Source organism: Micromesistius poutassou (genome assembly GCF_964030765.1).
Source record: "Micromesistius poutassou genome assembly, chromosome: 13".
NCBI lineage: Eukaryota > Metazoa > Chordata > Actinopteri > Gadiformes > Gadidae > Micromesistius > Micromesistius poutassou.
In genome coordinates, this window is record NC_140283.1 from 5,389,626 (window position 1) to 5,406,895 (window position 17,270).

Sequence of the window (17,270 nt, forward strand, 5' to 3'; positions counted from 1 at the left end):
TGCAGCTTTTGCAAGTGTAAACACATGCACACATGCACGCACGCACACACACGCACACACACGCACATGCACACACACACACACATACACACACACACACGAGATAAACATGACATGCGACACAAGCACCTACAACATAAGCTCAATAACATGATTATGATTATGGTTCATGATTAGTATTATGTTCCCCCTGATTGTTTTTTTTCTTCTTCGTGTTGCCAGGTTTAGATTCCGGGCTACTAATATTCAAGGCCAATACACAGACTCTGAGTATTCGGACGATGTCAAAACGACAGGTAAACACGCTCAATCCCTGTTTATCAGAACCACAAGTGGGCAGCATCATAAAACCAAGCACAAGGGAGCAGTGATTCAGGTGATGCGCTTCTCTCCTGCCAATGTAGTGGATGGGATGTTAACCCGAGATGAGCAGATCATTCTGGGCGTCCTGCTGTCCGTCTTCCTGGCCGTGTTCCTCATCACCATCATCTGTGCCTCGGTCAGGTAAGACCAACCAGTCCCCCGCCGCTCACTTTCCACCACCATCGCAACATCCCAAGACGGATTGACACTTGATTGACACTTTTCCCATCCAATAGAATTCACCAGCGCAAGAACGAGGGCGCCACCTATTCCCCGAGGCAGGCGGAGATCATCGAGACCAAGTGTAAACTGGACCAGCTGATCGCTGTGGCCGACATGGAGCTGAAGGAAGACAAAGTGAACCGGTTAGTCTGGGCTCAAACGCACCGTTGCTCCACGTTAGCAGATCAGTGTCATCAGAGTTTGAATGACTCAGAAGGTTCATTTAGGCTTCTCCGTTCAAATCTGGCGTGTGCGTTCAGGATGGGCTGTTACAACTGTTACACAGACACTATTACATTAGTCTAGAGTCGCTTGCCTTGGTCAAGCGGCTATCGAACAGTCTCTTTAAGGTTTGGTGTGTTTATTCAGCATGGGTTGTTACAACTTTTACTCATGCAGAAGCAGTCTGTATGAGTCAGTCTGTAGTCTCCTGCCTTGGTCTATATCAGTGTAATCGGAGTTTGAATGACTCAGAAGATTCTTGGTGTGTTTATTCAGGGTGGGGTCAATTACACATGCTCAATCGCTGAATGCACATACTCACATGCACATGTGCACATGCCTATATACTTTGCTTAATGCCCGCCCGCACGCACATACAGATGCACACACACACACTCACTCACTCACACGCACACACGTCCAACAGCACTGTATGTATGGCGACTCCATGTGCTTTCCCTTTCTCTCACCCTACCCTCCCTTCATGCAGGTATTCATCGTTCTTCTTTAGACGGAAAGAGATATATGTCATCCAGTAAGTTGTGGTGTGTGCGTGTCATTTAGTCTGCCAGTATGAGTTCTGTTGCATGTCATAATATTTGCATGCTTTGTGCTTATCGATGTAGCCAATCGGAGCACAGGTCACTCCCTCAGATATAGTTTGGTTGTGTTGTGGTTTTTTGATGCAGTGTTCATATGTAGAATGTGGATTAATCATTCGATGGCCCAGGCTTGTCGTAGGTCATGCTCCAACTCCTTTTACCTGAATTAAATACCAGATATATACTATATATACTATATAATATACTTTACTTAACACAAGTCCATGAGATCATGGTTTAGATGGTTATCTGGTAAGTAATGTAGTCAATTATCAGCCAGAGATCAAGGAAATAAGGAGGGAAATTAGAAAAGTATATATCTCTATGTACACTAGCAGTGTCCCGGGAGAAGGAGCCAAGTTTTCCTTCAGGTTTCACTCGGTTGTCTCTATAGTCATGTTAATAACTCCATTGTTTCTGCTGTGCATTATTATTTTTGTGCAGACTTCTCAGCTACAGAAAGTCACTCAAGTAAGTCGTCATGACTCCAAAAGCTGCTCTTCTAATAGGTCCTACATCTTTCATCTTTTTGCTTTCTAGTTTTGTGTTTATCTTACATCTGATTCTGATCTCTCACAGGCCAGTCAACAAGAAGTCCTTTTTGCAGCACGTGGCTGATCTCTGTGCCAATGACAACACCAAGTTCCAAGAAGAGTTTGCTGTAAGTAGTAGTAATCGATCATTATCTTTTACTTTATGTATGCGCCGTTTCCCAGTGCACCAAGGTGTTGCCCGACCCTGATGATGACGATGGCTCTGTGAGCATTCCCTTCTCCAGGAGCTGCCCAAGCTGCTGCAGGACCTGGCCACCTCAGACGCAGACCTACCATGGAACAGATCCAAGAACCGCTTCACCAACATCAAACCGTGTAGGTTCACCTTCTGCGAGTGTTGACAAGAGTCTCCAATAGTAAAACTTAAAAAGAAAATTATAGTAAAAATAATAATTAAAAAAATTGTATAATTTTTTTTTATTTCTCTTTTTGTCTAGACAACAACAACAGAGTGAAGCTGTTGTCCGAGCCAGGAATACCCGGCTCTGATTACATCAATGCTAGCTTTATCTCAGTAAGTGCCAGCTATATCAGGGGTTGCCAAACCTTATCACCTCGAGACCCAAAGGAGAAATAAGGTGTCTCCCTGGGTCCCGAACTTAAAAAAAAAGTGCATCATGAATTGCCATAACATATACATTTATACACTACTGATAAAGAACACAACAAAGCATACATTCAAAATGTAGGCATGCATTGATTAGAATCAACATCAACTGATCATTTATCTTAAAATATATGTTTATTCTGGTAAAACGACATAGACTATAAAATAATTTAACCTGAGTTAAGTCTGGAGAGTGAACACTGAACTTAGAATGTTGAGCATATTGTTTTATTCTGCCAGAGCTTCAAGCCCCGCCGATATGGGAAGCTTCTCCTGATCAGCTCTTGTGAACATTGCCTATCAATTCGGTTTCCGTGGATGCTTTCTTCTCGTATGGACACAGTGATCACTATACCAGGCCTAAGCCCTTGGTATGTGTGCTAGGTTTCAAGGAACCTAGAGTCTGTTCTATGTGACCTATCAAGCATCCTCTGGTTTTACCAAACCATGTCCATATATGATTATACTAAAAAACAATTTTATGGTCTAGCGAATGGGCTTTTATGACCTCATTTACTTTTTTTTCTTGGTGAGAGCATTATATGACATTTGGTGATAGCAGCTGGATAATATATTCCACATTTTCAACACTTTTTTCAACATTTTTATTGTTGATACAGATGTAGTGGCATATTGATTTGTATTGACTACTCTTATTTCACCTTTACATTTGTAATCACTTTTGCACTCATTTCAGAGGCGTGTGCTGCCCTTACGCCTCAATGCTTTGGTTTCCGGATAAAGCACCAATCAAATGAAAATGTGAATCTGAAAATAAACCATCAATGCATCCATGTCACTCCACCACTAGGGCTATCTGTGTCCCAATGAGTTCATCGCCACCCAGGGTCCGCTACCAGGCACTGTGGCAGACTTCTGGAGGATGGTCTGGGAGACTGGAACCCGCACCATCGCCATGCTCACACAGTGTTACGAGAAAGGCAGGGTATGTCCCAGGATACGCATATATAAGCTTTGTAAAAGTGTTCAATTGGTGATTGTTTAATCTCGCAGCAGATAGGACACCATTACAATGCTAGAAAGAGCTCAGATTTGCCACTATTATTGAATGTGTGTGTGTGTGTGTTTTTAAGATCCGGTGTCATCAATACTGGCCAGAGGACAACAAGCCACTGACGGTATTTGGGGATATAATCATTACCAAACTGGCGGAGACTGTCTCCTCGGACTGGACTGTGAGGGCCATCAAAGTTGAAAGGGTAAAGGCATCGTTCCTCATGGCTCACTCATTGAGCAGATAGGACTTTGGAGCTAACAAACCAGTATCGCATGGTGACAATACGACTGCTCCTTCTCCCATGCACTCTGTGGGTTTTTGTATGCAGCACGGGGACTACATGGTGGTCCACCACTTCAACTTCACCACCTGGCCTGAGCACGGGGTGCCCGAGTCCAGCAGCACACTCATTCAGTTTGTCAAAGCTGTCCGGGCCAACAGACACGAAAACACCACCATAGTGGTGCACTGCAGGTACAGCAGGAATCACCATGATCGTACCATTATCCCGTCAAAAGACACGCAGGCAAGAGCGGGAAATCTTTACTTCTGCAGAACACACAACACGCACTGTTGTTCCTCTTTTAAGAAAAGGCATGACAAATTTAAAAATAAGTTTTCCTTTATCTTAAGAAGGAATTAATATTAGGCAGCACACCTCCGGAGGAAATGTCTTATGGCACGTCAGCGCATCATCGCAACAGCATTCACAGTATGGGATATACATAATATAAATATGTTGAGGAATATAGAGAGAGCTGGAACTACAAGACGCAACAGCTTCAAACTTCATTCGTGTCATATTGTGTACATTACTTGATACATGGTCGCTTGTGTCTGTCCCATTCCTCTAGTGCTGGTGTAGGCCGGACCGGAGTGTTTATTGCCCTTGACCACCTCATTCAGCACATCAGTGACCACGATTTCGTGGACGTGTATGGTCTGGTGGCTGAACTGCGCAGCGAGAGGATGTGTATGGTGCAAAACCTGGTGCGTTCACAGAGCTCTTCTGCCCAGGGATTTAAGATTTCCAGAGTATTCAGCCAAAAGTCTGCAAAATGAACTAATACAGAGATATCTGTTGATCTGTAAAATATCAACTAGGCTGTGATAAATGAACCAGAAATAGTAAAAGCAGGCCTCTGTGGGCTACCAAGGAGACATGGAGATTCACGGTTTAATAGCTATGGCAGCTATTAGACTCTGAAGTATCATTTTTTAATTGTGTGTGTGTGTGTGTGTGTGTGTGTGTGTGTGTGTGTGTGTGTGTGTGTGTGTGTGTGTGTGCGCGCATGTGTGTGTGTGCGCGTGTGCATGTCCGCGTGCCAGGCCCAGTACATGTTCCTGCACCAAAGCACATTAGCTCTGCTCGACAGTAAAGGCAACAGCCAGTCGATCTGGTTTGTTAACTACTCCGCTCTGGAGAAAATGGATTCTCTGGAGGCCATGGAAGGTAAATAAGGACACAGTTCATTCACGGTTTCATTCACCAGCACACTAACAATGTGCTTCGGCTGTCACACACGTGGTCATGCAAAAAGCAGGGCATTGTGTCTGATGTTTAACCGTTTGTTCTTGTTTCTGTAGGTGACGTGGAGCTGGAATGGGAAGAGACAACCATGTGATCTTTTAATTTTTTGTCGTTAAAGATCCTCTGTTGCTAGGTACATTAACATTGAGAGTGATACTTGGAGTGAGGGCAGCACTCTAGGGGGGAGCTGTGGATCAGGGTTGATTCGAAACAAACTACAGCTGATTTCAGCCAGCTGGCGTCCCTCGGCTCATGACGGCAGCCTAAACGTGTTTTAAGAGTATGTTTTTTACGAAATTCGCAAAAAAGGGAAAAAGTGGATAAAAATGTTAAGCAATGTTACGAATGTCGAGAAATGGCTTGCTCCTAGAAAGAGCAGCAGCACCACACGCAGTATGTAAGCACACAGGTACTCTGCACAAGTATTTGCAATGTGTATCGTTTGTCACTGTGATATTGTTATTTCAACAATCTTTGTATTTTCTAAGATCATTTATTCAGCCAAAAGTGTTTGTTTGTTCTGCATTTAAATGTTTTCCCCTGGTAATTGATGGCTTCTCTTTGGTGTATTTTTCCTAAAGAGTGACGTGATTAAGTAAAATAAAGCAATATTTAGTTTGTCCTACTTACCTGAATGTGTGTACTGTGCACTGTTTTGTCACTTCACCTTATCCTAACAACTCAGACTAACAGTACATTTTGCAATGACAGTCCAAATGCGAAAGTTTGTCAATCTAGGGCACCCGTCTGGGCGACGTCACGTCACAACCCATATTCCAAACCACAATTTGACTGTATTGTGGCGAGCAGCACGGGAATGACCAGAGCCAACAAGGTTCAATGGAGTTTGCAACTCTCGTGCCTTTTTTTAAACACACCGCGCACACATGAAACACACATCATACACCAAACACTCATGACTGCCTTGGTGGCGGTGGCACTTCCCCCGATCCTCCAAGGATCCTTTGCGGCACCCGGACACACGACGGTCATGATCGCCACACAGCCCCCACCTAAGGAGTCAGTCGTCCCCGACGACCCCAACACCCAGCACATATGCTGCCTTCATGTGCCATGGAAAAGACGGTCCTTTCCATCTGTGAACTGGAAATCACGGGTGTGTTGTGTTCAAGTGCTTTTGTTGTCATAGTGAAATGAAACATGGCGGACCCACAGATCCTGACCTGCTGTTGAAAAGGTCAAAGGTTATCTCATCTCGGCAGCTCGTGTATCAAAATATTCTACGAGCTCTCCAGTGGAAATTACGACGTGAGGGGGTATTCATGTGGAATTTTCACGTTGTCTTTTGGTATTTACCATCATTTCCATAGCACATGAAGGCACCAATAGTCCCTCGTAGTGTTCAGGGGGCCTTATGTGACATTTACGAGATCTTTATTCATTTCCGATGATGTAATGACGACCAGGAAGTTGTCCTTTGTTTTGACTGATTGTAAGTCTTCAGGAGATTTCTCCCATACCAACAACCAGCACCAAGCTATTCCGTATGATTATTTATATTACTATACATTCATATTAAATGTTCTTATGTACTATGGCAGTATAATACTTTTTTTATGACTTTTCTTATTGCTGGCTTATTTTAAACATACATTTCATAACTCTACAAGGGAATACTTCATAACTTTGTAGCAGAGCACACTTTATTTCGTATTTGTCAATTGCAGTTGTTTACTTAATTACGTTACCCAGTTCAAGTGTCATACTCTTACCCACAGTTGTTTAATTGATTGAGTTACTGATGAAGAATAACTACTTATTGGGACAGCAAAATATAAGATTACATTTTTGAACATGGGAAGATACAGGCAGCAAAGTGACCAAGTTCAGTGAGACAATGGATGTACATGATTCTTATGGGGAATTACCGAGGATGCATCGGAGGTGACTCGTGTGGCTATTTAACGGTCCCAAGTCCACACGAGTCACCTCCGATGCATCCTCGGTAGAACCATAGACATATATACATAGACGCCGCATCGACTGTAGAGCGACGTGCCGACAGGGCGGCCATCTTGGAACAGGACCAACAGAGGCAGCGGCACATGAACATCTACGAGGGAAACAGGTACTCCTCAATCTCAAAATAGAATTATTCTCTGAATTTTTGACCGATTTTCAAACGGTTTGGTTCGTTAAAAACGTCATACAAGTAGCTATGATACAGCGTGGTTGGATATTTTTAAAATGCTGGTTTTTCTACCCAAAATACGAATTTTAACCTACTTAATGTTATCAGCAGACGAGCTGCTGTCAAAAGATGCCGGACTATTGTGCCGCCTATGGATGCTGTAATGAGCGGAACATACAAACCAGATCTCGTGGGATCACTTTTCACAGGTAAGATGTAGGCTAAGTAAGGTATAACATAGTGTGAGTACTGCAGGTTGTTATACAGTGAAATAAACCCTGACAGGACGGAACCTTTCAGCTTCGAATGCAGGTTCTATCAGAGAAGGACTTTGGTTAACCAGTTCTCTCTACATCATCCCGCGTATTACACATACTGGTGAAATAACTAATCTGAGACAAAAATGTTGGTCTAAATGCGGTGTTATGAATCTATAAACTATCTCTGTAAAAAAAAAAAACGTTTAAGAAGCGGCGTCCCTAGCAACTCCCCGTTACACAGAAAAAAACAACAGACTGCAGCGATCGGTCTAATATAGCTAATATACAGTATATTGATCATCATTAGCTCTATTGTGCAAGGCAATTTTATTTGTATAGCCCGTCTTTACAAACAGTTTGTCTGAAAGGGCTTTACATGGCTTTACATATACACCTAAGCAAAAGATCTATGACTGTGGCCATTAGATTTACAATGACAATAGAGCTTCTATCTATCTATCTATTTATCTATCTATCTATCTGTCTATCTGTCTGTCTGTCTGTCTGTCTGTCTGTCTGTCTGTCTGTCTGTCTATCTGTCTATCTGTCTGTCTATCTATCTATCTATCTATCTATCTATCTATCTATCTATCTATCTATCTGTCTGTCTGTCTGTCTGTCTGTCTGTCTGTCTGTCTGTCTGTCCCTGTCACCCTTTGCCGTTTCACATTTGATGGATTTGCTGGCAAAATCAATTTACCTCTTTACAAAATTCCTAGGTGCTTCCTCAAGGTGTCTTTGTCTCAATACAATTAGGGAAATAAAACATTTTCTTTTGAAGGTACTTGTCTGTCATCGGGTTTGTGATCAACATTGACACCCTCATGCTCATGATTCCTGAGCTGCTCCAAGTCCAGCGGTATGTCTGCACCTACCGGTTCAGCCAAGATCACTTGGAGCTTCTCTTTAATTCGATCAGAGCATCAGGTAAAGTTCAAATTTTTAAGCCTTTAAAAAACAATCAGAAAATATCTTTGGTGTAATTGTAGTGTGTGTGTGTGTTGTTGTTGTTGTTTTTTTCCTTTAGGGGGCTGGAACAACAATCCCTCTGCCGGCCAGTTCCAGGGCATCTTCCGGCGTCTGATGGTCCGGTGTGGTGTCTCACCAAGTGGGCTAGGCAACGTGGCAGCACAGGATGACACAGTGTCACTGTCTGCTATCGAGATGTCGTCCGCTGAAACTGCAGAAGAACTCCCTCCCCCGTTCGTTAACTTTGCAGCCCTTGTGTGTGACCACAGCTACCTGCCCACGCGCTTTGGTGGGCTTGTAGACAATGCTCTAGTCTACATTGCAGGGTTCGTTGTTCGGCAGGTTCTAAAAAGGCTCTCTTGCCATGTGTGCCGTGCCAGCCTGGTGGCAGATGCCGTACCCTCTTCACATGATGAGAGCTACCACCTACTTGTGCTCAAAAATAATGGCGGGCTCATGATTCCCTCAGAGGGCACAGTCAAAGTAGTGAGAGCAGCAGAGCGGGTGATTCGCCAGGTGGTCCACTCAGAGCAAGCTCCCAAGGTGTCAGTGGTCATGCATGTGGTCCGTGAGGAGATTGGTACGGATGATGTATTTTTGCTCGGGGAACACACTGAAGACACACAATTTGGCATTGACAACCACCATTCTGACCTACTGAAACTAGTGGTGTCTGTGTTCCTCAAAATTAGGCTGCACCACATTGCAAAACTTACATCACTCGAATACCAGAGTGGCAGCACAAGAAAGAAACTGTGCAAAACAGTTCTCTTTCAGGGGTTTTAGCTCCAATTCATGACAGGTTGTAAATACTCATATAAATAGTTTGTTTGGAGGGGTGTGTTACTGTAATGTTCTTGTTCTTTCCTTGAATATTTTCAAGTTTTACTACTTAACCCTCTGATAATTCAAACTGCCTGTTTAGTTTGAATATTTGGAATCAATCAAATCACTTTATTCATAGAGATGATAAAACTGATCAGAGGGTGGTGGGAGTTTAGGAAAGCCACGAGGAACAAAGTTTTCCTCTGTGTCCTGCAGTATGCAACAAAGTCTGCATCCTCAGGGGAGCCACTCAAAAAAATGGAACAGAACGTGATGAGTCCTGTAAGCTCCTGCAAGCTGTTCTGACGGTCTGCTTTTCACAAAGGGTAGACAGCAGATCCTATGTCTTCAATAATAATAATAATATAATGATTGGCATAACAATAATAAAAAATAACAGTAATAATTTAATATAAAATAATGATGATAATAATAATAATAATAATAATAACAACAATAATAATAATAAGAAGAAGAAGACGAAGACAAAGGATAAGATACTCAAATGTAATAGCCTTCAAGCAATAAAGACCTGAACACACCTGAACGTTTTTTGGGTTATTTTTGTTCTATTTATGTCTGTCTGTCTGTCTGTCTATCTGGTCTGATGTTTGACAAACACACCCCGTGAAAATAGCTTGACAAATGAGCGATTTATGATCATTTTTATTGTGTAGACGCATCATTTCTCCATAGACGTAATGCACTGTAGGAGCGAATGGTCCTGTTCCAAGATGGCCGCCCTGTAGGCACGTCGCTCTAGTGGGCGGCAGCAGTCAATGCGGCGTCTATGTATATATGTCTATGGGTAGAACGGCCTCATCGAGAACGCATCGAGAACACTTCCGGGTTTTACGACAGTACTCGCGTACTCGCGTACTTGGAATTGGAACAGTGCTTGGGCTACCACTGATGACGTTTACCGAGAACGCAAGTACACGAGAACACACGAGAACGCGAATTGAGAAACGGCTTATTATCTCTCGGCACACTATCAAGCATAAATAGTGTGGATTGACGGTCTCCCCCCGCCCCCTGTCAACAATCCTGTCCGCCCACAACACCCCAGTCCGTCACTGCTGGTGAGCAAGAATTTCTTGCTCACACAATGCAGGTATACATTTCTTGCCAAGAAATGTGCTACCTGCATTGTGTAATCTGTTGCAATTTCCTTCTCCAGCAGTTAAACCTCTTCACCTGTGCCTACAACAATATATGGTTGGCATATAAATTCCTACTAACACTGTCATGTAGCCTACTCAAGTGGCATGCGAACGGAGTTTTTCCACTCTTAAATTTATCAAGAATCGCCTAAGGACACGATTGTCACAGGATAATTTGGAGGCCTTTATGCTGATGGCGACAGAGAAAGAGGTCCTAATGAACTTGGATGCTGATGACGTGATAGACAGGGTTGCGGAGAAGAGCAAGCTCCTTCGCACCTTGTTAACTGCATGACGTTAATTAAGATACGTTTGTATTATGTAGTGGTTGCTCTGAAGATCTATTCTAGGCATTTTTTTTTTTTTTTTGGAGTTGTGCATTGATATATCCATGTTTTTGGTGCAGTCTTTATGCATATTATAGTTAGAGTTCATCACCAATGGGGCTACAAAAGTGCGTGTTATTTCCGTGCGTGTGAAGTTATATCTGTGTAGCGGGCATGTGCACGCGCGTGCGTGCGCCCCCGTGTGGGCCGCTGGTGGGTGAAAATGCCAGGGCCGTTTTTTAATCCCAGTCCGTCACTGATAGTAGGCCTATGTCTTCTGTCATTGATCAATATGAGGACATTTTAACCACGATGGTTGAATTAAAATCAGAGGGAGACAGCAAAATAAAAATTGACCACTTCAAATTTACTGTTACACATTTGTGACTTTAGTGTTTAGTGTACGCATGCTAGACTTTTGTTACAATAATACCTTTATACCGAGGAAGGCTAAGAAATCAATGGAGAAAATATAGAAAGGATAGAAAAGGTTGGGCGATATTCACATTTTAAAAGCAATTCAAAACATTGAGGTTTACGTTCCAACTGGAAAAAACAAGCCGCATCGTATACGTTTCCTATGTGCCCTGAGCTGCCATTCCCTCCTCTGCCACAGGGTGGAAGCACTCGACTTCAAATCACGTCTCCCCCATTGTTTCATACATAAACCAATAAAGTTCAAGTCTATTAGGGATGTTTGAGTAATAGAATGGCGATTAAGTATGACCTTCATAAGCTTATGATTCATAACATTGTCTTAGTAATCTAGGCCTATATGCCGAATGGAATTACAAAAAATCTGCATTTCCAGCATGCCAAAACCAACCAATTAAATCAAACTTCCACATGCCCACAGTCAGTCTGGTCAGTCATCAGTCTGACAGATTTCCATAAAACCACAGAGGGTCCAGTGGAGCAAAAACAGAACACTTCCTTCTCTTTGTGGATATATTTGGAGGCTTAACTTCACACACATGACCTAATTGCGGTGTGGCAGGATTGCACCAAAGCTGTGTATACACCACTCAAAACACAAGCTTTTACCGCTTATTTCAAGCGGTAAAATGCATGTTAAATTGAGAAGAAAGAACAGATTGCAGACTGGGATGCACCTCCTGGTAACCTGATCGTGGACTCCACCTCCCACAGCCTCCAGATGGGATGCTCCCAGAATCCTCTCTGGACCGACCTCCTATCTAGTTCTGGTGGTTCCTGTTAGTAGTTCCAATCAAACACACCCTATATCGATTATCGAAAACCCTTTATGAAAAATATCATAGAAATAGTATTGCAAATTAAACCAGTCTCTATACACCTACTCTGTAGATGCATCCAAACTGGTTTTACTGTTGATTTTAAACATAAAACTCTTGGATATTTTCTGATACTATGTAGCCTGACATCACTAGAAAATGAAAAAATTGTACCTCTCCCAATGTTTTTAGATTTCCTATTGACCGTTTTCAACACGCACAGACCAAAAGGCCTCTGGACACAATTGGATAGACCTCCAACCAATCAGACTAACGAAACGTGTAACTCATTACTGGCAGCCTTCTTGGTTGTTTATGAAAATGGCTCAGCGGCTTCCATCCTCTGTACAGTCATCGTAACAAACCTGTCCCATCTTTGATAAAAAATGTGCGCAATGCAAAAAGCATTGCGCAGGTGCATTCTCCTGCATCTATTTATTTTTGTATGTTGCAAAGCCAATTGCTACACACCATCTACATATCATTTGGGTTTCACCGACCTCTTAACCCTGCGCCTTCCAACAGCAGCGCTCCACCCACAGGCAAAGCAACCAACAGGTGAACGTTGAGATGGAATTGAAAAAACAATGAGATCAGACTAGCCAGTTGAACAATTAAAGTTTGCTGCTAGATACACTTGTGCCAGTCGCGATGAAGGCTGTGTGGGTGCTCCTGATACTGGCTGGAATATGTTCTATATATTACATAGTTGCTTTACATATTAACCAAGATGAAACAATTGAGTCATTTGGACATGGCAGGCCTCGAATGGTTTCTGATTCTGAGCAAAGTGTTAAAGATCTGTGTAAGTGATGCTTTACATATCTATAGCCAGTGGTGATGGTAGCACATTTTGTATGGGGTGGCAAAAGAGTGGCAACATGAAATTTAAGGGTGGGAGGATGTAGACATTGTATTTGTTGGATCATATGTTCTATCATTATAACTTCGGCACAAGTGTTTAATAATTATTGTACATGTTCCACAATACACGACCATGATGCATAGTGATGAAAAAGTATTTTAGGACACTTCTTGACAGCAAAGTATTTGGTTTAATAGAGCATGGTCATGGAAGCTGTGTGTGGAGCATCTTCCGTTGACTCTAATGGCAGTGTTTCCAAGCCCGATGCAAATGTGATGCACTGTCATTAGACGCAAGGATCAATGTTCTCGGTGGAGCCGAGGGGTTAGCAACATTACCCATATTTCAACAGTTGACTGTCAACACAGAAATCAGAAATACAGCATATAAAATATGTAAGTCTAGGCTGAATTTTGGCCTTTGTCCAGCTAATCACTAACTCAAACATTTTCTCTTGTCCTACAGACAACCTGGTTAAAGTCTTAAATCAAAAACAAGAATCAAGGCAGAAGCTTCTTGAAGAAGATCTAGACAGACATAGAGAAATAGAAGAAAAACGAATTGCAGTGGTCAAAAAGCAGTTGGAGGATGAAGATAAACCTGAGAAAATGAAGAAGCCTGGAAACAAGGGGAAAGAACCTTTCCCAAAGTCTGCTCTGTTCCAGAACTGGGGTGGAGAGAATTTGTCAGAAGACGAACAAAAAGAGGCACAAGCTTTATTTGAGAAATATGGATATAACGTGTTTCTTAGCGACCGCCTACCCCTTAATCGATGTCTTCCAGACACCAGGGACCCAAGGTTGACCTTTTTCCTCTTCCCAGTGTGTGTGTGTGTATTTTCTAAATTCATATTAGGTGTTTTGGGTGTTAATCTAGATGCTTAATGAAGACCTACCCAAAGGATCTGCCCAGCATCGGAGTAGTGCTTATCTACCTGGATGAGGCCCTGTCAATCCTCAAGAGAGCCATCCGAAGTATTATCAACCGCATTCCGAAGTCCTTGCTGAAAGAAATCATATTGGTGGATGACCACAGCAGTAATGGTTTGTCTCTTTTTAACAGGTGAACAGGTTTAACAGATGAAAGACAACATTACTAGTATTCTGTCCAATACATATTTATGGAAATATATTAAGGCAGGAAGATCCACCCTCCCACCGCACATTCATTCAAAACTATGTCCAAATTGCCATTTTTGGCATATTAAATACACAGGTCGTGCTATGAGCATGCATTTTTCCAAATTTGAAAATTTTGAAAAAATTATACCATGGCAGCTGCTCAGCTGCCATGGTATAATTATCCAGCTTACTGCAACACGTCCCTTATGGGCAGTGTTGTATAATTTGTTGTCTATCCCTTTCACATGCAATTTAGATTTTATGGCAACAATAGTTTATTAATGTAATGCAATTATATTATTAATTCATTAGTATTATCAATAGCTATTATTTACACTGAGATTTCCCCCTTCACACCACAGACGACCTGAAGCAGGACTTTGACATGTTCATCAAGACCATTGAGGAGCAGAATCCAGGCCTCCTCATGACCAGAGTGAGACACAGTGAGCAGCTGGGGCTGACCACAGCTAGGATCTCTGGATGGAAGGCCGCCATGGCTGACGTGGTCGCCATCTTGGATGCTCATATTGAAGTCCATGACCTGTGGTAAGGGGGTACCAAGTTACCAGCATATGACGTATACAATTCAGAGTCTCACAAATCCGATTCATTGATGTCCAACATCCGTGATGTTGCTGGAGGGGGGATCTGTAAGCTTGTAATTGGCTATGAACAGTGAACACACACTTGATTTGGATGAATTGATTAAGGTTAAGACAGAAACACACATTCTTTGGCTTAACTGATAAAGGCTTCTGATCAACAAAACGCTTTTGTTCTGCAGGATCATGGTATTGACATTGGGGATGTGTCAGAGAGAGGGTTGAACATATGGAGCCTTTTAGAGCCATAGAGTTATTCTAAATCATCTCTGATGGAAGAAGTATTATGATGAAATATCAGAAGGTATTTCTCTTCTACAGTATTTTTATTTGTGTTTTTTGTCTCTTTTCCTTTGGGCATACGTGTTTGGACCAAGGTCCAGTTCCAGGTCACACACCGATTGCATATGTCTGCCACTACTATAAACCTCAGGTTTATAGTAGGTAAGTAAGGACTTAGATACTATTAATATGTTGGGTGAAGTATGTGATTAATCTGAATGTTGTTTTCTTTTGGGGGTTTTTCTCATCAGCACACATATTTCCGAGAGACTGGTGAGCTTTACACCAATGTAAAGCTCACCAGTCTCACCAGCTCACCAGTCTCCCATAAGGAGCTTTACATTTTAGCTTTTCATGTCCCATAAGTACAATGCTAATCGCTGTTTGACAGACGACAGCAACAAAGACAACGAGCCTGGCCTGAACGACTGCCACGAATCTCTTCAGAAAAGAATTGGAATTCAATGGAACTTCACCCAGGTACTTATATTGTGTTTTGGGTGATTGATTGTGAAAGATGGTTGTTTGTGAAGGCAGCAGAGAAGGATTTGATTGACGTTGGATGAATTGTGCAATAATGACACACAGTGTTCCCTGATGTATGGCTGTGTTCCTCTCTCTTTTTCAGGGTAAAGAATTGAAGAACAAACAGACCGGTAGATGTCTGGAAATTATAAAGAGAAAACTTGATGGGATGGGAAATCAAAAATGTTATCAAACCTTTCTAAATAAATGTTGAGGCTGTGTATGACTGTGCACTATATTGATCAATTCTGTAATATAGGAACATGCACAAATTTCTTCTCCAGAACTGACTGCAACTGCATTGACTATCATGGTTTAGCCTACTAACAAAAGTAAACTAAACTATTCCAAAGGAAAATGTAAGTAAAAGGGCACTAATTGTTTAAAAAAGTCTAAATTCATTTTTAGACTTTTACTTAAAGCTAGGACTCTTTCCCCTGCAGTTCCCAAGCAATACACTAGGCCCTATGTCACACCCTCTCAATTCCTCACTCCAGTGTGAGGAATTGAGTAGCAACTAGCAGTTAGGTTGCATTTGGCAACTGTGACGATCCCTCCTCCCAGGCACTAGGTGTTTCTTTTGAGTTGTCTTTTACAGATGCTGAGTGGAGGGATCGTCAGCTTCATGAGTAACACCTGGGCCAGTGTGCTCTGCCTATAAAGACCTTCCTCATTCTGTGAAAGGACGCTTGCGGGGAACTGACTCCTGTTCACCGGCAGGCCTGATGGCAGCACTTTCTTTTTGTTTATTTTGATTTGCACATACATTATCACACATCCATACATGCATTCATGACTGATACTGATCTTTACATGTTTGTATTGGTTGAATTGTAAAATAAATACCGCTTGCTAGTAGCCAGCTCGTGTTTGTTCTCCCTACTTTGGCACAGCCTTGGAGCCGGGTTGTGACACAACCAACTGAATAGCGCCCCATTTCCAACAACTATGATGGCCTGTATTGGCCTGTTTAGTGAATCCTCTAAATACATAGGGTATTTTGGTGATAGGACAGCGCATAATCCTGTCTTTACTGGCTGTATGAGTCACGTCCGAGAGAGAATTAAGTTTCTCTGACACAGTATAACGCCACGTTGTGTGTGGAGGTGTCTGAGGGGCTCTGTCTGGACAGTGGTTAATTTTGGACGTCCATGTCAGAGAGGGTTATGCTTCTTGATACTTAGTAGTATAACACCACAGTGTGGCACATTTCATATACAACATTGCTTGTTATAACTCACAAATAGGTCGTAGCCATGGGGATAACACACCACCCCCTTCCTACAACTCCTTGCCCAAAACATGGCAGTGCAAAATGGAATGCTATGGGGAAGAGGAACCACTCGCTATGTAGCTTTTGTAGCATATTTTAGCATGCATCAGGCCAGATATGTCCTTGGCGACTAGGGAGGCATCCGTTCATGTGTAGAGCCATTCATACACATATCAATTCTTGAGATATTAGCAGGCCACAGGTGTCTGAGAAGCCCAGAGACCAAGGCCACGAAAACAAGCGTAATGCCCATACATAGCCACAAGGGACCAGCACCGAGTACACATACGGGTATCCAGGAGGCGGGAGCTCAGCACCATAGACCTCTGAAGAATAAGTCCCGCCTCCGAGGCTCCCGGTTCCCTCGGTCAAATGTCTATGGGAAATAGACAAAATTGTGAACGATTTTGAACGAAAATTTTGAACGATCGTAGCCTACATAACAAACTCTGTAGGTGGCGGAGAAGTAAAAACTGCGTCACGTTTTCAACTACAACCGTTTTCATCTAGTTTCAACTGGGTTTTTGGATTA

At 42.5% G+C, this 17,270-nt stretch overlaps 2 protein-coding genes across 2 annotated transcripts in view; both read left to right on the forward strand.

Annotated features, from left to right (window-relative positions):
• The window catches only part of ptprq (protein tyrosine phosphatase receptor type Q), a gene marked incomplete at both ends in the record, with an annotated part of 28,401 nt that extends 23,188 nt beyond the window's left edge, over positions 1 to 5,213 (forward strand). The window contains 14 exons of the mRNA XM_084477841.1: positions 223 to 296; positions 405 to 504; positions 600 to 728; positions 1,298 to 1,342; positions 1,854 to 1,880; positions 1,989 to 2,070; positions 2,188 to 2,278; positions 2,401 to 2,477; positions 3,382 to 3,516; positions 3,665 to 3,790; positions 3,917 to 4,062; positions 4,443 to 4,578; positions 4,918 to 5,041; positions 5,176 to 5,213. Coding sequence (XP_084333967.1) covers positions 223 to 296; positions 405 to 504; positions 600 to 728; positions 1,298 to 1,342; positions 1,854 to 1,880; positions 1,989 to 2,070; positions 2,188 to 2,278; positions 2,401 to 2,477; positions 3,382 to 3,516; positions 3,665 to 3,790; positions 3,917 to 4,062; positions 4,443 to 4,578; positions 4,918 to 5,041; positions 5,176 to 5,213 — 1,330 coding nt within the window. The remainder of the gene's footprint in view (positions 1 to 222; positions 297 to 404; positions 505 to 599; positions 729 to 1,297; positions 1,343 to 1,853; positions 1,881 to 1,988; positions 2,071 to 2,187; positions 2,279 to 2,400; positions 2,478 to 3,381; positions 3,517 to 3,664; positions 3,791 to 3,916; positions 4,063 to 4,442; positions 4,579 to 4,917; positions 5,042 to 5,175) is intronic.
• Positions 5,214 to 12,718: 7,505 nt separating this feature from the next.
• On the forward strand, positions 12,719 to 15,967 carry LOC311357813 (putative polypeptide N-acetylgalactosaminyltransferase 8; the record flags this gene model as incomplete). The annotated part of the gene is made up of 9 exons (XM_084477842.1): positions 12,719 to 12,872; positions 13,398 to 13,731; positions 13,809 to 13,975; positions 14,416 to 14,602; positions 14,980 to 15,091; positions 15,192 to 15,230; positions 15,289 to 15,420; positions 15,569 to 15,650; positions 15,963 to 15,967. 9 exons carry the CDS (start codon positions 12,719 to 12,721, stop codon positions 15,965 to 15,967), a joined length of 1,212 nt encoding a protein of 403 aa, XP_084333968.1.
• Between the last annotated feature and the right edge of the window lie 1,303 nt (positions 15,968 to 17,270).